The 19,720-nt window shown below is 41.3% G+C and overlaps 1 protein-coding gene and 1 long non-coding RNA gene across 5 annotated transcripts in view; one reads left to right on the forward strand and one right to left on the reverse strand.

Annotated features, from left to right (window-relative positions):
• The first annotated feature begins 202 nt into the window (after positions 1-202).
• On the forward strand, positions 203-2,575 carry LOC114638761. Its single transcript, XR_003713918.1, has 2 exons — positions 203-903; positions 2,258-2,575. It is a non-coding gene; the product is annotated as an uncharacterized LOC114638761 (long non-coding RNA).
• Positions 2,576-2,801: 226 nt separating this feature from the next.
• Positions 2,802-19,720, reverse strand: part of Mphosph8 (M-phase phosphoprotein 8) — a 32,331-nt gene continuing 15,412 nt past the window's right edge. The window contains exons 6-14 of one of the 4 annotated variants that reach the window (XM_028787339.1): positions 15,261-15,386; positions 15,093-15,181; positions 11,608-11,748; positions 10,789-10,875; positions 8,723-8,877; positions 6,120-6,274; positions 4,198-4,325; positions 3,534-3,617; positions 2,802-3,099 (exon numbers count right to left, since the gene is read on the reverse strand). In XM_028787339.1, coding sequence (XP_028643172.1) covers positions 3,058-3,099; positions 3,534-3,617; positions 4,198-4,325; positions 6,120-6,274; positions 8,723-8,877; positions 10,789-10,875; positions 11,608-11,748; positions 15,093-15,181; positions 15,261-15,386 — 1,007 coding nt within the window. In that variant the 3' untranslated portion in view covers positions 2,802-3,057. Of the gene's footprint in view, positions 3,618-4,191; positions 4,326-6,119; positions 6,275-8,722; positions 8,878-10,788; positions 10,876-11,607; positions 11,749-15,092; positions 15,182-15,260; positions 15,387-19,720 lie in introns of those variants that run through there. The other 3 variants (XM_028787338.1, XR_003713917.1, XM_028787341.1) reach the window with 3 other exon arrangements.

Consider the following 19,720-nt stretch of genomic DNA (forward strand, 5'->3'; position numbering starts at 1 on the left):
GTGGACTAAATATAGAGAGACCCTATATAGAAAGAAAGGGAAAAAAAGTATGGGTGTTTTTTTCCCTTTTTTTTTTTTAAATGCAAGATTCTTGGTAACCTGCTCTTGGGTAGATGAGTTCACTGGCCCCCAAGGATGAAGGCCAGGGAAGTTGCCATGAGTTAAGAGGAGAGGGGGTAAGGGGAGGGAGAGAGAAAGAGAAAAAGGGGCATGCACGTGTACAGCAAAAGAAGAGAGCCAGTCTTGAAATCAGTACATACCTGGGTTTTCTTCTTCAGTTGAAGATACTAAGTTGCTGTCTATGATGCAGCTCAGCACAGAAGGCTCTCAGTGTAGCCCTCAGCTCCTGATAGGTTGCCTCGTTACTCATGCACCAAGCTGGGTGGGTAGTCCACCATGTGGCTTGCCTTGGCTAAAACATCTTTACCTTCTAAATACTTAAAATGGTTGCCTAGAAAGCTTTCACTGTGATAGCATCTTTCTCTACTGCCACTCCAAAGTCATTTGTATCCTTGACCTTGGGGATGAACTGCTAGGTCCATGTCATTATCAAGTCCACTCTTGTGTTTCCATATCGATGTGCATGGGTAGGTAGGGGTCATGAATGTTTAGTGAGGCATAGAGGAGGGAAGGGTCTTCTTTCAAGAGCACTCACACTTAGGATCTCTCACACATATCTCTTTAACTTCATAGTTTCTTCAAATGGATTTTTTCTGATAACACCCACTGCTTGGCTATGCTGCTTTAGCTGCTAAATTTTCTGTTTTGTTTTCTGGATGCTTGAGGTGCAGTTCTGTGGACCAGCAATGATGGTGCTGCCTGAGACCTGAGATGCACATCTACAGGCAGGACACAGGATCTGATGACTCCAAACCTCCATTTTAACGAGACCCTGGAAGACCGGTGGGCACACTGTTTTATGGTATCTGTTGGTGTATTCTTAGCAGTTCTACTGAGGACACCTTGCAGTTTGATACTCTGCTACCTGGCCTTTAACCAATTAGCCTGGTCCTACATTTAAAATTTTAAAGCCCTTTGGGCGATTATTGTTTAAGCAACTGTTCAAATATGTTTAGAGTAAGTTTATACACTCTGGTTATCTCATTGGAATTAAATTTTCAAATAGCTGTATGTATAGATTCTTCATTAAGTAAAATTTGAAGTAGTAATCTGAACATATAAGATCTATGTAATAGGCTGTGTATGTCAGGATCAAAGCTGTGGCACCATGTGGCCTTAATTTTTTTTTCCTCCCTGGGTATGGCGGTTTGAGAAAGGGTTTCTTTGTGTAGGCCGGGTTGTCCTAGAACCAGCTCTATAGACTGGCTGTGATGTCAAAGAAGTCTCCTAGTCTCTGCCTCCCGAGTGCTGGGATTAAATGTGCCACTACTGCCTAGCCCATGGGGCATTCAGAGAGGGTGAAAGTAAGTGCACTTGCCATTAGTTAATTAAAGCACTTGCTTTATAATACAGGTTTTTTTTCCTAATAAGTGGAAACATGGAAATGGGTTAACCACAGGAAGATATGTAAGGCAAGTTTAATTACTAAGATGATAAATGTACTGCTAACGAAAGTGACATGAATCTGCCTTCATTATAAACTTAAAAAATTGCCATTTCAGTGTGTGTGGTGATTTCTTATAAACCCTGCCTTCAGTGGGCCGATACATTGGCAGTTCTATGAACTCAAGGCCAGCCTGTGCTATATGGGATTTCCCAACTAGCCTAGGACACTTGGCAAAAACTTGGTTTAAGGAAAAAGTAGGTCTTGTTGGCAGAGTTAGATTCTCTGTGCATTTGAGGACAGTCTGGTTACATAGCCAGGGCTTAAAGGAAAAGAAAAATTATCTTAAGGTTCTTTGTATATAATTAGACAATGCCTAAATAGGGAAAATGTATCGACTGTTTAAGGCTTCTTACTTGGTGATTAGGGCTGAAACCTCTTAAAAAGTACAGAGAGACACAGTAACTCAAGCATGGTAGAACATGCCTATAATCTCCTGAGTCAGGATTTGAGGCCAGCAGGGCTATGATAAAAAAGGACAGCCGGGCAGTGGTGGCGCACGCCTTTAGTCCCAGCACTAGGGAGGCAGAGGCAGGCGGATTTCTGAGTTCAAGGCCAGTCTGGGCTACACAGAGAAACCCTGTCTTGAAAAACAAAAAAAAAGAAGAAAAAGGAAATAGAAAAAGGACAAAATGCCTGTGTGTGTGCATGTGTATCATTCCTATTTACTGATGACAGCTTTGTCTCTTACAGGTTACAGCATGCTTTGAGGAGAAACTCCTAATGACACAAAAGCAGCAGTCTTAGAGTATGCCACAGGACACATTTCTGCTGTAGAGGATTTGTTGTGTATTGTATGGAAGCCTCACTTGTCAATAAAAAGCTGACAGCCTGTTAGCTGAGGGTGGCAGCCCTGGTAGGGAAGAAGAACTCTGGGATAATCAGGTGAGGGGACAGAATTGCCCCTAGCCATGTGGCACTCACAGAACTGAATAAATGGTTGGTTAAGCTACAAGCTGGTCTGAACAAGCGCAAGCTTATAAGAATTATAATTCAGTGTCATTTTAAGTTTCCCAGACTCTCAGAGCCTTTATTTTGGGAACAAATCAGCCAGGAGGAAAAGCCTGCAGCTGCATTTCACCTTTAAGAACATCAAATTTAGTTGTATAGTAAATGTTTTACATCTGATTTGTAAAGGATTCCCGTTGTAGTCATGGCTACTGTTGAACTCAGTCATGTGGCCAGCCTGAATCTGGCTTTGCTTTTCAAATACAAACTCACAAACAGTAGTAGAAAATTTCACTTCAAAAGTTTTTAATTTCCTTAAATATTTCTTATATGTACCATTCCACATTGTGGAAATATATGCAGAACATTGAACGTTTTCGAACAATGGCACAAATACATGTATGTAGACAAACCTACACAGGCAACAGGCTTAAATTGCACGTTTACAGGTGACAGGAAACTATAGACGATGAATGTTTGAAACTGGTACAAAGATGGTACTTGGGAATCCAGCTGAAAAGAGGCTGCTTCTCAATCCTTTGTGGTCACTGCAGCTGTACTCTGTATGCACCTATTAGCAACTTAACCTAAACAAGAGAAATGAATATGTCAGTACATACAAACCCCACCCTGTAAGAGCATCCAAGTTATTACTATTTTTAGTAAAAATATAATCCTTTTAGTAAAAATATAATCCTACTAGTCAGTATATTAGCTAACCATTACTAGAGTGATTTGAGTAGTCCAGCTTCTTTTTTTCATATAGAGAAATCCTGCCTTGATGAGCCTAGTGGCAGTTTAGTACTGTCAAGATTTGAGTACTCAGAGATGCCCTCAGGCTTAACCTTCAGTTAAGTATGCTATGCATACCTGCCCCAGAGAGCCAAAGTTCAACATTCAGACACATCAATTTGCTTAACACAGATACAGAAAGAACTTGTCTGTACCATGTCCAGTGACACGGGGATTTTTAAAAATTATCTGAGCAGTTCCTGTGTAAATATGAAGCAAAGATTTTCACCTTGGCAAAGGGTGCTTCCGTCAACCTTATAAACAACTTATTGGGGCCAGCAACAGGACTGAATGAATAGACAAAGTGACTGTCCTAGAGGGAAGAGAGATGAGATCAAGTCAGAGTTAGCTCAGGGCTATGACATCATTTTGAGAGCCGGGCAGTGGTGGCGCACGCCTTTAGTCCCAGCACTTGGGAGGCAGAGGCAGAGGCAGAGGCAGAGGCAGGCAGATTTCTGAGTTCGAGGACTGCCTGGTCTACAGAGTGAGTTCCAGGACAGCCAGGGCTACACAGAGAAACCCTGTCTCAAAAAACAAAAACAAAAACAAAACAAAAAAATTGAGATAGTTGAGACAGGATCTCCCCGTGTAGCCCAAAAAGGCCTCACCTTCACCTGACTTGACAGCCCACCTTCTAAAGGCTCTGACTGATGAGAGTGGCCAACCAGTGAAAATACCTGGCACCTGCCTGTAAAATGGTCTTACCCACTGAACTATTTGTTTTGGGTCTTGGTAAAATAAAAGATCTCATCTCAGCACTTGGGAAGCAGAGATGTGAAGATTAATTCAAGGTAAAGGCTTACAAGGTCTGCACTGAGTTCTATAGGCTACCTAGGGCTGAAATAAAAATACATGGACTACATTCAATACAACCCCCCCCCCGCCAATCTTACCAGAAAAACAGGAAGTTGAAATTTATCATTTAAAACCACAGCTTGTACACTGCATGGTCCACAAAGCCGAGCAATAACGTCTTTACCCAAAAAGTTTGCATGGAAAATAAAGAGGAGGACACCAGAGCCTAAGGGAGAAAAGAGAAGATTAACACTGATGACAGCACTGGCTTGGGGTTATCTTTGCTGACAGGGAGCAGGTCCTACTCAACACCTGGGCTTCATCCTCCAAACCACAAAATTAGAGATCTCGTCCAAATAACCCAAGAGAGACTTGTGGGTACTGAAGTTAACTGGTGGTTACTGTTTATTATGTACGAGTGTTTTGCCTGCATACATGTATGTGTGCCTGACCATTACAGGGCATTTAATTAGAACTCTGGAACTGGAGTTACAAGCAGTTAAGTGGATGCTGAAAGCTGAACCGTTCTTTACAAATAAGTGTAATTTGATGAAGATGTTCTAAGAGCACCTGACTTATACACATTAACACATTGTTTTGTCTTTATATTTGGCATTTATTATATGTACAAATAAACATCTGTGTCTTGTTTCTAGTTCCTAGAAGTTTTCAAATGTGTGCCTGTAGCAATAATCCACTCACAAATACCACATTATGATGTAGCTTACAACAAGGCTTTAAAAAAAACACCTGATTTATTCTGTGTGCGTGCACCCACATAACACATTGTGTATGGAAGCCAGAGGCCTATTTTAGGGAGTTGGTTCTCTCCACCATGTGAGTTTTAGGGATCAAGATCAGGTTATCCGGCTTGATAGCAGAAGGCTTACACTGAGTTATGTTAACATTGTAGGGAGAGAGAATGGTCTGCCCTCCCTTGGATGTGCATGGTACACACATGAGGACTGCACAGCCCTCGGGAGTAGGCTCTCTTCTACCCTGTGGGCTCTGGTGACTGAACTTATTCTTTTATAACTTCAAAATTTATACTCTGGCCATATCCCATCCATTACTCTCATCCAACACTCCCCACCTCAAACTGAACCACTTCTTACCAGTAGGCCCCTTTCCTGCTTTGTTTTGATGGCCCACTCCAGTTATAAGGTTGCTTGCACAAGGACAGTTAGGTTAGTCACTGAAGCAAGAACAACTTACTAGGTATGACCCTCCTCCCCCACCCAGCACCAGTAACTGCATATATCTCTGTCACATAAATCTAATGGGAGGTAGGACAGCACCTGTTGCCCCCTCTCAGGTTTTCTTGAAAAGTTAAACCAGGCAGCTCTCAGAAGGCTGCGACAGGAGTATAGGACCAAGACTATTTAAAAAAACAAAACAAAACAAAAAAACCAAGCCTCAAACCAGTCATGGTAGAGCACATTTTTTTGTTACTGTTTTTTGTTTTGTTTTTCGAGACAGGGTTTCTCTGTAGCCCTGGCTGTCCTCCAACTCAGAAATCCGTCTGCCTCTGTCTCCCAAGTGCTGGGATTAAAGGCGTGTGTGTACCACCACTGCCTGGTGGTAGAGCACATTTTTAATCCCAACATACAGGAGGGTGAGGCAGGGGGATCTTAGCGTTCAAGACCAGTTTAATGTACTCAGCAAGTTCCAGGACAGCCTGGGCTACAGAGTGAGACTCTTGTTTCAAAAAGCAACAAAATAGAGAAACTAGTGGCTATGATAAAATTTGGGAGAAAAAGGAATGATTCTAGGCTAAGAGTCATGAGCCTTTTAATAAAACTCAGCAAACAATTCTCTGCATTGTAAATACTGGTTTTCTATAATTACCGTGGCAGGTAAGGGGATGGGAAGGCTGCCTGCTAGGGCAGCTCTGCCAACTATCACACATGGTGTTTGCTGAAGAGTTCCTTCAAAGTAGAGGATTCACTTAGGAACAAACCCATCCTTACAAACGATAGCTACAAACACTTAAGTCTGAATGGGACATATGCTTGCATACCTTCAGGCATGTTCTGAGGGGGCGTATAATTGAAATCTGTTGAGAAATCTGGCCCCTCACAGAGCCGATGGCATGCTATTGGGAAAACAGGTTCCAGTAGAGCAAGGCGAGATTCAAAGTAATCCCTGATTGTTTCTTCTGCGACTCTTGAAAGTCTAGTTAACAGAACACAGGGAGACTGTTAATGTTAGGTGGTGTGGTGACGCATGCCTCAGAACTCAAGAATGCTACTGTAGGATTACCATGTTTGAGGCCAGGATGGCTAGAATGAGACCCTATCTTTAAGACTTTTATGTAGATGTTCTAAAATATTACACTATGCCACATAAGTAACTGTAATTATTGTTCTTGTTAACAAATTAAAAAACTTCAGTTACCCTGATTTGATTATTATATATTTGTACTGTGTCATTATGACACTATATCTCACTGTACAATCAAAATTTAAAGTATACACTTTAGGGGTTGGAGGTGTAGTTTGGTTGACTAGCATGCATGAAGCCCAGGATTTGATCACATAAGTTCACATGTGATGGCATGCATCTATAATCCTGGTACTTAGAAGGAAGTTCAAGGCCAGCCTCAGGTAACAGTGAGTTTGAAGCTAGACTGGAAGACATGAGAGTCTGCCTTCCCTTTACCCCTCTGCAAAAGGAAACCATCAAAAGATGTACTTATCCTGTACAATGCCCATAAAAGCCTGCCCACTAACTTTTCTGTGTTCTAACTTGTTTTTGAACACAGGATTTCTCTGTGTAACTGGCTGTCCTGGAACTCACTCTGTACACCAGGCTTGCCTCAAACTCAAAGACATCTGCCTGTCTCTGCCTCCTGAATGCTGGGATTAGAAGAATTTTCCACCACTGCCCAGTGATACTTTCTACTTTTGCAGTACCTAGGCCCTTGCACATGGCTAAACAAGTGCCCTACCACTGAGCTCTAACCTGAGCCTGGTCTTCCCCTGTAGAGACTGCTTTTCCAAGTGTGCTTTGTATCTGGCCCCTGTGTGGCCTTGTGGAAGCCAGAGGACAGCACTCTTTGCCCTAGTTCTCTGGAGCAGTTCTCTCCCTGAATCTGGGATTCTCTATCCAGTTAGGTCGACACCCGAAACCCCCAGCAAGTTCCTATCTCAAATATCTCACTGTACTGTGGTTACAGATGTGAATGAGACCATGTTCATTGTTCACATGGTGTTAAACCTTGGTCCCCTCTTAACCACCTCTCTTCATTTTTTATGTGGATACAGGATTTCACTATATTGCCTAGGCTGGCCTTTAACTCATTCTGTAGCCCAAGTAGGGCTTGAATTTACAATCTGTATGCTGTATCTGTAGCTGCAGTTGTGTCTGACCTCGAACCACCTTTGTGGAAAGGACCGACACAACTCTGACCTCACTTGGCTTTCCTCTCATGATAGTGGCCTTTAAATTTCTCTCATCCATCTCTTCTTACTGGAACAGGTGTTGCACAAGGGCAACTTTTTCTGTTTTATGTAAGGAACCATGTTGCATGTGTCTGGCACAAAAATTTACTTAGCAGTGGTCTAATGCATGAATGAAAAATTAGAAATGAGAGCTCCTCAGTCCTGAGCAAAGGAAAATGGCTGGCCACCTCACTGACAGGTCCTCTGTAGTGACCCCTCTGTTCTGAGAGAATGGGAAGAACTAGCTTCTAGGAATTCTTTATGGGAAATGCCCAAGACAGGCTTTCCAGTAGACACAGCAAGTAAGATACAACATGGTTCCTTGCCTAAAACTTACTTTGTTTAGAATACGCCCTCTGCCTAAACACGGTGTCTAGTTTACAAGCTAAGGCCAGGGGCTGTTTCTCCCAGGCTGTCTCATAAAGTTACCTGGGTAAATAGGGACTCAGTGCTTTTGGCAGATGTTGCTAAAATTTTGTTTTATATGGGACTCAGGATGGAACCGCAGACTTTAGCACATGCGAGGCAGAAGCTCTATCACAGAACCACACCCTAGCCCATCAAAGGAATTCTTCAGTGATAAAGATATAAACTCATAACAAAATACACAGTTCAGAATTCGCTTGAAAAAGACACGAATAGAGAATAAAAGAGGAAGACATGTCAATCTCTGGCTGACACAGGCGTGCATGCACGGACACACAATTTTACCAAATTAAGAGTAGATGTTAACTTTGAGTCTTATATTAGTCTAGGCTGGCCATGAAGTAGCTATATATCCAAGTTCTAGATCTGCTCCAGTTCTACCCTAACTTCTAGACTGTCTTTTTACCCTAACAGGAGCTCCTAAGTACTGCTATTATAGGCTTGGTTTGAAGAGCTGCTGAGGATGACGCCAGGGCTCAGTGCACATGAGGTAAGCTTTTTACCAACTGAGCTACATCTCCAGTCCCAGACTTAACGTTTGAAGGAAATGTTCCCAGGGCTTTCTAAGATTTGGGTAACTTGTAAGGAAGTAATAAATATGCCACTTACTAAATTCATCATCTACTGAAGAGAGAAACCCTACAGGATAATCCTTTCTCAACATTTTCCTACTATACAAACCATTCCAAATATGATGTCTTCAATAAATTTTTCCCACTCTGACTTAACCATAGTATGTTCACCTGACACTTACGTTTCCAAGTGGCTCTTCAGGAGTTCATATACAAGCACATTATTACACTGTTTTGCAAAGTACAATGCACTATTTTGGTGCTTTGACAAAATGTTGCAGTCAGCTCCACATTCAATCACAAGGCGGACAATGTCCGAATTTCCTCTTTTGCATGCCTAGGTCAGGAAAGAGGAGTGGCATTGTAAACCATAGTCACTTAAGTTTCTCCACATGTGTCTGGCAGGTCTTTTTGAAGAGGACAAAACCTCATAAAGGAAAGGGAAGAAACCTGGGGACAGGTATTAGCAAGCATTAGAAACAGGACAACAGTGAAGACATAAACTAGAGTCTGCTGTGAGGAACAGCTAAGTGCCCAGGGCACTTGCTGTGACACCAGGTCATAAACCTTCATTTTTCCAGCAGCCTTTTACCTTTCAATGGTGCCTTCTCAAAGCTGATGCCCAGTTCCTACTTGCCTTTGGCTGCCAGAGCTCCCTAAATCAGGAAAATCAGCTATCACCTGTTACCGTGTTCTGTGAATTTGACCCCTACATGTTGGAGAACTGATCACTTGATCCCTGTCACTATTTAGGTTCAGACTAATAGTACTTAACTTACTTCAGGAACCTCCTTCCAGGTCTGCAAACTGCTTGCCTTACCCTGAATGCACTCCCTACTCAACTAAGGAGGATTAGAACAAACCTACTCTTTAATCTGGGAACTTCTCCCAAGTGATCTTAGAATACTCACAATTCTGGATGGTCCTGTACAAAATGATAGCATACCCAGACCCGTCTCTGTTCCTGTGCTTTCTTCTACTGAGGTCTAAGTGTCTGCTCAGTAAGACACTTCCCAGTAAGACATTACTGAGTGCCACCTTTGGTGTACTTACATAGTAACAGGCAAACACACACAAAAAAAACTACATACACATGGAAGCTTAGACTCCTCAATAAAAGACTGTTTCCGCAAACCCAAATCAGTCATAGGGAGGAATCACAAAGCAATGATCAAGGCTTAGACCTTAGGGCCCAGGAGAAAGATGTAGGTTATAGAACACAAGGTTCGGGACAAGCCTGGGGTTGTACTGCAATCAATACACTGCTCACATCTGACAGGATAGCCTTGGCATTGCAGAAAAATCCCTGCTTAGATCAAACTTAAGCAAAGCTGTACCTCAGGGAAGAAGTAAGAAGACAGAACCAGCTATGGAAAACTGGATCTGCTGAGTCCTAGCAGCACTATGAACCAGAAACCTAGAACTCCTGCAGAGGAGTGAGCCACTCTGGGCTGAGGCTAGTGAGGTACTTGCAACCTACCACTCAAAGAGAGATATAAGCAGGGTGGCTGGGAACAGCAGAAACTCAAAAACCTTGAACTCAAAACATACCTATAAACCACAATTCCACAGGAGATAGATTCACAAGATACAACATAGTGAGAGCACATACTCCTTCCCTGCTCTCAGGCGTCTAAGCCTATGAGGATGGATGCTGGGCACCCATTCATGTGACTGCAGTGATCCTGGTGGTACTGTCACTGCACGTTTGGCACATGACCTGACTCATGCTGGACAGAGTCAGTAAGGCATTCAGCTAATGTGTATGGACCTCTGATGTCAATTTCTTAACTGGCACTGGACATAGTCATTGATACCAGGAAAAACCTTTCTCTGTCTAGCTTAGCAGACAAACTCTTCCTTCTGCCTTGAGGAATAAACATCCACTTGGCTAGAAACTACCCAAGACACCTGTAAACTACACTTTGTGCAATCTTGAATCTGTCTGCCTCTTTCCAGCACCTTCTACTTCTAGCATGGAGTTATCACTCATTGAAACACTTGCAGTCCCTTTGCATCTCCCTCAACTCCTGCTCACTCAGTACCTACAACCCCCATCCCCCACGACTCTTGCTGGGTCCCTTAGACTGAGCTTGTCCCAGTACATCACTGACCTACCAAACTCGCCTGCTTTGCTGACCCACTTCTATTCTACAGGAGCTTCTGACTTCTAGGGATGGCCTTGTCCCTATGCCTTTCCCAGTCTGCAGCACCAACATACCTACCCACTATGAAACTCAAGACTTACTTTCATGAGTGCAGTCTCACCATTGCTTTGCTGGACATTTACAAAAGCTCCAGCTTCCAAAAGAATAGCTACAGTTGTTAAAAAGTTCTATTAAAAAACAGGAAACAAAAGTGAATAAATTAATGGAGGAGAAAAACCAAACAAATTTAATCCCAAGATTTCCTTAAAAGACAGACCTAGCTTCTAGATGTTTTGCAATCAGGAAAAAGACTCAGTAGATTCTTTTTTTTGTTTGTTTGTTTGGTTAGTTTTTCGAGACAGGGTTTCTCTGTGTAGCCCTGGCTGTCCTGGAGCTCACTCTGTAGACCAGGCTAGCCTTGAACTCTCGAACTCAGAAATCCGTCTGCCTCTGCCTCCCAAGTGCTGGGATTAAAGGCGTGCGCCACTACCGCCCAGCAACTCAGTAGATTCTGTTCCATGCAGGTGACTGGACATCCGTCTCACTGATTTTTCACTGGAGGGCCACAGAAGCCTACACGTCTAGTCCCTCACTAATTTGTTAGTAATTGCCACTTACAGCCTACGCTGTAGCTTCCATGTGAGAAACTCTACCTGTGAGTCCTCTAAACCATTTATTTATGAAATATTATTTATGAATATTATTTATGAAATAATACTGGCAGTGTAACTAGAGGTTGTACTCACTATAAACTGCTGATTAGATAAGTCACACTTTAAATCTGATTACAGAGTACTGCTAATAGCAAAAATTCATGTCACAGACCCACTGAAACTACAAAGTAAGGCTACATGACATATGACCATATTTCACTACAAAAAAAGATTCTCAGTTTCCCTTCATGCACTCAAGTCTCAAACCTTCTCAGCGGCGTGAATGAGGGCTGTAGTCCCGTTTTTCTGGCGCCCATTCACTTTTGCACCTTTGGTGATAAGGAGTCTGAGGAGGTCATCCTGACCGCCTGCTGCAGCCAACATCACCAGTGTCATCCCAGTAGAATCCTGTGACAGTGAAACCCTGTTAGTCTTTAGTCAGAAACGTTTACAAGCAAATCTCTTTAGTAAAGCTATTTCAAGAAGAAATCACTAAAGAACAGTGACTTATGCATCCACTTAGGTTAGGTTGCTTACTAAAATACTCTTGTAAGTAATCAGAAAGAAAACCTTTAGGATTTTGTGTGTATGTGTTCATGGGGGGAAATGCATATAGAGGCCAGAGATGTTCACTACCCTATTTCTATGTATTACTTCTGTGGGGGTACAGGCATGTAAATCCAGAAGACATCCAATCCCCTGGAACTCTAGTTTATAGGCTACTGTGAGCCCTCTGTATGCTGGGGACTGCACTGCAGTCCTCTGTAAGGACACCCTTAACCACTGAGCCATCGCTCCAGCCTCACTCCACTTTATTTATTTATTTATTTATTTATTTATTTATTTGCAAGGTTCCTCATCAAATTCAACTAAACTGGCTGGCCTGCAAACCCAAGGGATAAATTACTTTCTCTGCCTCCCAGATATGTGCTACTGACCCTGCTCTTTATGTATGTGCCAGGAATCCAAATCCAGGTCCTTCATGCTTGTATAGCAAGCACTTTACTGACCGAGCCATATCCCCAATCTAGGATTTTAAAAATTTGTGTGTATGTGATGTGTATAACACAACAAGTGAGCATGGGTGGAGATCAGAGGACAAATCCTGTTAAAGACTAGGTCACCTCTTTTGCACTACTGCATACAGCAGGCTAGCTAGTCTACAAGTCTCCAGGATCTTTCCTTTCTCTACTTACTATTTTGTCTTAGTAGCACTGGGATCACAGATGGTAGCTACCATGCTTGTCTTATGTGGGTTCAAACTCCAGTCCTCATATTTCATGGCAAGCCTTTCCATACACTAAGCCATCTCCCTAGCTCCTAAAATTTTAAAAATATAAAGGTTGCTGTCAGGCATGGTGGTGAACATTGTTAATGCCAACACTCAAGGCAGAGGCAAGTGGACCTCTCTGAATTCCAGGACTGTAAGGAATACACAGTGAGATCCTGTTTCAAAAAATAAATATTGCTATTAAATTTTACAATGTCCATGTATAAGCAAGCAAGTATGATGGCTCACACACTTGGAAGGCAGGGACAGAAGGTTTTCTGCAAGTTTGTGTCCAATATAACTAACATAAACATTGAATTTTCAGCCAGACTGGGCTGGGAGGGTGGTGTGGGGGTGGCCTCAGTGGTTCAAAGCACTTGTTGCTCGTACAGAGGACCTAGTTCAATTCCCAGCACTCAGATGACAGCTCACCAACTAGCTATAACTCCAATTCTGGAGGATCTAACTCCTCTTCTGATCTCTATGTAGACTCTGGCAAGCACATGGTGCATATACATACACTTAGGCAGACACTCATACACATTAAAATTAAATATCTAAAGCAAAAAAATTAAAGGAGCTGGAGAGATGGTTTAGCAGGTAAGTGTACCATCTGCTTACAGAGGTCTTAAGTTCAATTCCCAACCCCCACATAGCAATCCACACCAATCTATAACTGCATTCCCATGGGATCTGGTGCTCTTTAGACATACACGCACACAAAACACCTATGTACATAAAATGCATACATAAATAAATCTTTCAAAAATTAAGTAAATTCCCTGCAATAAATTCTATATCAAACATTCTTGGTATAAAATGAATGGCAAATCTAAAGCACTATTTAGAATGATCAGAGTAAGAACTAGACTAGGTGAGTGTGGTGACTCACACTCAGGAGTTAGGGTCATCCTTGGTCACACAGCTTGTCTACAGGAGCCTGGCTCAGAAAAAAAACAATTATTTAAGTTGCTCAAGGCAACTTACACATACACTTTCCCCACCAGCAAATAAAGATTAAAAGATTAAAACAAGATTTTTGATTATAAACATATCATTAAAGCACAAAAACAGAAAAAAGAAAAACAAAACAAACCATCTAGTCTAAAGAAGATGAGACACTTAAAAGTCATAAAATGCATCAATAGAAATACCTATATAAACATAAAAATTACTAGAGTCAGGTCTATTTGAGAAGTTTAGGTAATAAAATCACCGACAAGTCAAGGCTAGTCTGGGTTATATAATGAGACTATTTTAAAAGAAAAAAATTTTTTCAGAAAAATTCATTGTTTCACCTAAAAACTAGAGGAAAAGGACTCTAATAAACTCCCATGTAAAACAAAAGCAAAATCTTCACACACATTGGTATGAAAAATCCTGAGTGACAATAAAAAGCTGGGCAGTTGCTATATATGAGCTACAATCAAAATATACATTGGTCTGCAGAGATGGCTTAGTGGTTAAGAGCACTGGCTGCTTTTCCAGAGGACCTGGGTTCAATTCCCAGCAACTACATGGCAGTTCACAACTGTCTGTAACTTCAAAATTGGAAATTCTCACATAGACATATATCCAGGCAATACACCAATACACATAAAATAAAAATTAAAATACATTAGAAAAAACATATAACCAACCACCAAAAAAAAAAAAAAAAAAAGATTAAAAAAAAATTATTTAAAAAAAAACAAAATTTCTAGCCATAGCCAGGCAGTGGTGCCGCACAACTTTAATCCCAGCACTTGGGAGGCAGAGGCAGGTGGATTTCTGAGTTTGAGGCCAGCCTGGTCTACAGACTTAGTTCCAGGACAGCCAGGGCTACACAGAGAAACCCTGTCTCAAAAAAAAAAAAAAAAAAAAGAAAGAAAGAAAGAAAGAAAGAAAGAAAGAAAGAAACAAAGAAAGAAAGACAGACATAATAGCCACATAAAAACAGAAATTCTTTTATACTACTTACCACTGCAACATGTCTGAGTGAGAAAGAGTACTTGAGTATGTGTCTCCCACATACTCAAGTATTTAAACACTGGTTTTCCAGTTGGTGACACTTTCTAGGAAGATTTGTAGGTACAGCCTTGCTGGAGCGAGTATGCCACTGGGGATAAGATTTGAGCTATCTCTATAGCCTTGCTCTGGTTCCAGTGTACTGGCTCTGCTTTGTCCTTTGTGTATAAGGACATGAGTCTCAGCTTCCTGCTCCTGCCATCATACCTGTTGCTGCTAAGACTCCCTGCCATGACAGACTCTTATCCCACTAGAACTGTTTGCCCAAATAAACTCTTCCTTCTTTAACTCGCTTTTTATTATAGCAACAGAAAAGCAAATAATACCAAACCAGTCATTTTGGTGGGCTGGGATTTTAATGCACACTTTAAACATGAACATGCATTACTTTTCTAGGAAAATAACTGAATATTGTGTCACAGCTAGTTTCTATGATTCTTTGTGAGATTTTTTTTTTCTCCAAAAAACACAGTACCTCTTGATCCAAGTTGTATTCTTCATTTGAGTTCAGTGCAACCTTCACAGCAATATAATCTCCATTTTTCACAGCATCCCTCAACAAATCTATAATGAAAACAAAGTTACATTAGATTCTATAAATCTAGATTTGTGGAAAAGGCAAATAAATCTGCAAATCACTTACTACTTGGAATCCTATTTGTTTCGATAAAGGGCTCATCTTCCCCATCAAGATGCTTTTGAAAATCTTCTAATTTCATCCATTCCAACTGCAAGTCCATACCCAAACTCAAAATTGGTTGCCTGCCATCTGGAACACACAAAGGCATCATTAACATACACTCTTATGGAGTTCTATAAAAATAAACAAAACCCCACAATACCATAAGATTGCTAAACTTGTCACTTTTTTTTTTTTTTGGTTTTTCAAGACAGGGTTTCTCTGTGTAGCCCTGGCTGTCCTCGAACTCAGAAATCCGCCTGCCTCTGTCTCCCAAGTGCTGGGATTAAAGGTGTGTGCCACCATCGCCCAGCTAACTTGTCACATTTTAAACAAACTTTTATGTATACTGCATTTAAATTTTATTTGGTGGGGGGTAAGGGTAAGTCATGGTTTGTTTGTGTAGCCTTGGCTGTCCTGGAACTTGATGTAGACCACGCTGGCCTCAAACTCAAGAGATCCACCTACCTCTGCTTCCCAAGTTCTGGGAGTAAAGATGTATGCACCACTGCTGAGCTTCATTTCTTTTTTTAAATTTTTTATTTTTTAAAACAAAAATCAGACTACACACTGGTGGAGTCACATTCCTTGTTTTAGCTAACCGACCCAACCCCTTCTCCCTCATCCCCCATCTCAGCTTAAACCTTAGCTCACAGTACTACCTACCCTGCTCTTTCATACCACACCTATCGAACTATGCCCTCTTTTATTTTCTATTTGAATTGCAGAGCTACAAGCTCTCAAACAGCTCCCTTGAGCCGTCCCCTGGTTCCTCAGGTATCTACTTCAACTGTCTTGCCTTCAGTTTTCCCACTTTCACTTTCATGTCACTTATATTCCACTAACCTCCCTAAATGCAGCCCCCAACACAGGGCTTGTTTCTATTCCCTTGGCTTCTGATGTACCCTGTGATAAACTCCCACAAGATCTGAAGCTAGGACTCTCATTATGAAAGACAATGTGTGACCTTTATCTTTTTGAGCCTGTGTGACCTCATCTAGTATATTTTCTAGTTTATTTACGTGCAAATTTCATTTTCCTTTACAGCTGAGTAACATTCCATTGTGTCAATGTATCACATTTTCATTATCCCTTTATCGGCTAACGGACATCCAGGTTGATTCCACTGCCTAGCTGTTATGAGCTGAGAGGCGATGAACAAAGAAGTGCAAAGTAAAATATAAAGTTCTGGGCTGGTGAGATGGCTCAGCAGTTAAGAGCACTGACTGTTCTTCTAGAGGTCATGAGTTCAAATCCCAGCAACCACATGGTGGCTCACAACCATCTGCAATGAGATCTGATGCGCTCATATGGGTGTCTGGAGACAGCTACAGTGTACTCATAATAAATAAATAAATAATCTAAAAAAAAAAAGTTTTAGAAAAAAAAGATATAAAGTTCTTTGGGTATAATATGCTCACTTTGGTTTGTTTTTGTTATTTTTAAAGAAATCTCCAGATTGATAAGTATACTTTTAACACACAAGTTAGTAGGTAACTGAATCTTTTCTTTCACTGCTAAAATTTAAAATTTCTTGGGCAAATGATAAATAGCCACACATTAAAGGGAAACTATAATTGTAAACTATAAATTTGGGTGGGAGCAGTGTTTTATATAAGGGTAACTTTTACCTTAGGAACTTCCTGTTTCCATCTCCTAAGTGCTGGAATTTCACATATATGCCTCCATATTCAATTATATGGTACAAGGAACTGGAGCTCAGGACTCTGAGCATGCTATGCAAGGACTCTACCAAAGTTGAGTTATGGCCCCAAGGCTCTAGTAAGTCTTCCTGTCTTATTCTTTTTAGATACTCATTGCTTACAACCATTAACATTAAGTCATTGTGTGTAAACTAGTCTGTATGCAAATACAAACCACTGTTTATGGTATTTCCCTTACTGATAGAAGCCAAATGCTCCAACAGGGCAGCAAAGCCCCATCTCATGTCTATGGACATTCTACTCCTATGACTAATGGCCCTCAGGCTCCTGAACACTAAAATGCACATGTTCTTTCTTACACTGCAACACATACTTGATATGCATGTTCAGTTAGGGTAGTTTAAATAGTCTACATGTTACTTTAATAAAATAAAATGAAACCAGAGCAGGGACTGGTGGCTCATACCTAGAATCCCAGCACTTCAGAGGGTGAGGCAATAGGTTTATCTATAGCAAGCTTAACCTGGACTCAGTGTGAGACAGCCTCAAGAAACAAACAACAACAAAAACCAGCTAGCCAGAAGGATTGTCACAGATTTGAGGCAAACCTAACCTACACAATGAGTTCTAAGCAAGTCAGAGTAACATAGTAAGTCCTTGTATTTAAGAAAACAAGACAAAACAAAAACAAACAACAAAAAAAAACAAGGGAAAAGCAAAATAAAACAAATAAACTACAATAATAAAAAAACCACACCAGAAATATCTGATGGCAAGAATAGAATGTTTCTTAAAAATCAATTTCTAAACTACATACATGTTAGGAAGATAACCTACCAAAGGATAGGAAATCTGGGAGAACCGTGCAAATAAGTAATTTTTTCTGAAGTCCTCTAGATTAAAACTGACTCTCTGCTAATCCCAAGAGCATGTCATCACAGAAATAGCACAGCTTTGGTGCTACAAACCCCGGTTCTGTATCTTAGCTGTGCAGCTTGGAACAGGTCATATGATTATGAATAAACAGCAGTGGATCTAATCAAAGCAGCTAATATTTATGAAGCTAACCTTTATAATGTATTCATACAATTAATTTACTTGACGCACACTAACCTTTAAATAAGCCCCAGCTAGAACACACTTAAAGTAGCTCTGAGAATTATCAAACATAGCACAAAGTGAGAGCGAGGCCTAATCTCGGTACACAGCCAGGTCTCGGTTCACAATGGAATTCCTTATTCTCGACCCTGGCCACAGAGGAAGGAATGTCAGTCACTTCACTGAGAGAAACTGGAACAGGATAGACGAAGGTCCATCCCAGCAGAGCTCACTATAATTATGACAGCTTGGCTAGAATGGTAGCTTAGCTTCCATTGTGGCTCAGTTCATCCCAGCACTGTTCATTTCTACCCCTTGCTCAATGCTACCTCTAGACTTAATGACAAAATTCACTTTCTCCATTTTTAATAAAAAGAAAAAACTGAGGTATATACTAAAGAACGAATGCACACTGAATCCAAATGTTACTGCATGCTTGTGACTACCTCTGGCTGCTCTCTACATCACGAGAGTCTGGGTAAATCACACCCTTTGTAAAATTAGTTGCTGACAATCTTTACCCTTAAAACTGAAGTTTTGCCTGTTTCTGAGTTTCGACCCTATTAAATGACAGCTGTGATGACTGTAATAGACTCAAACATTACCCTTGTAACTGTTTCCATACTTTTCAGGGTGGAGGGGGTGAGTGGTGGACACATGGCAAAGCACAATGTAGAAGTCAACAGACATCCTGTGTTCTTCATAATGTAGGCCCTGGGCACCAACTCAGGTCATCAGTTGGTGATGTAAGAGTAAAAATTAAAAACAACTTGGCAGCCGGGCGGTGGTGGCGCACGCCTTTAATCCCAGCACTCGGGAGGCAGAGGCAGGCGGATTTCTGAGTTCGAGGCCAGCCTGGTCTACAGAGTGAGTTCCAGGACAGCCCGGACTATAAAGAGAAACCCTGTCTCGAAAAAAACCAAAAAAAAAAAAAAAACAACAATGCAAAAAAAAAAAAAAAAAACAACTTGGCAAAGACCGCAGGACGGCTTTCTGAGCTTGCTGAGAATAGCCATAATAAAAATATCAAGCCCCTCTAGGGACGAGGTGACCAGAAATGTAGAAACAACCAAAGACATATCTTGACCAGTCTAAACATGCCCAAGTGAGTAATGGACCACCTGGTGTTTATCCTAGAAGGTCTGAGGTTTCATGGTCAAAAATAGTGGGCCATCCAGCCTGTCAAAATGATTGCTTACGCAAAGTGCTGATGTTTGAAATATCCAATTATATGTAACCTCGCCAGAATTTCCCGCTTTTCCCTTCCCCCCTTGTGCCTCCCCCTATAAAAGTTCTAAACTTCCTGGGGTCTTCATCGAAATTCTCTCCCCTGTGTGGGATGAGTTTCGATCCAAGGGCCCTTGTTAGTAAACTGCCTTTTGCTATTTTGCATCAAGTCAGTCTCTCGTGTCTCCTTGGGTGTGCGCTTATCGGGACTTGAGTTGGGGGTCCTTTTCGTGGGTCCTTACAGTGACAAGCAGTTTTACTTGCTGAGTCATTCATTGCGTTGGCATCTCTTTTACTTTTGTATTAAAAAATGGTTGGGAATTGTAGAGATGGCTCATCAGTTCAAAGTATTAGCTATCCTTCAGAGAATCAGGGTTCAAGTCCCAGCACCCACATGAACTGCCAGGAACTCTAGTCACACACATGATGCACAGA

The sequence above is a fragment of the Grammomys surdaster genome, unplaced genomic scaffold (genome assembly GCF_004785775.1).
Source record: "Grammomys surdaster isolate TR1022 unplaced genomic scaffold, NIH_TR_1.0 125630, whole genome shotgun sequence".
NCBI classification, from domain to species: domain Eukaryota; kingdom Metazoa; phylum Chordata; class Mammalia; order Rodentia; family Muridae; genus Grammomys; species Grammomys surdaster.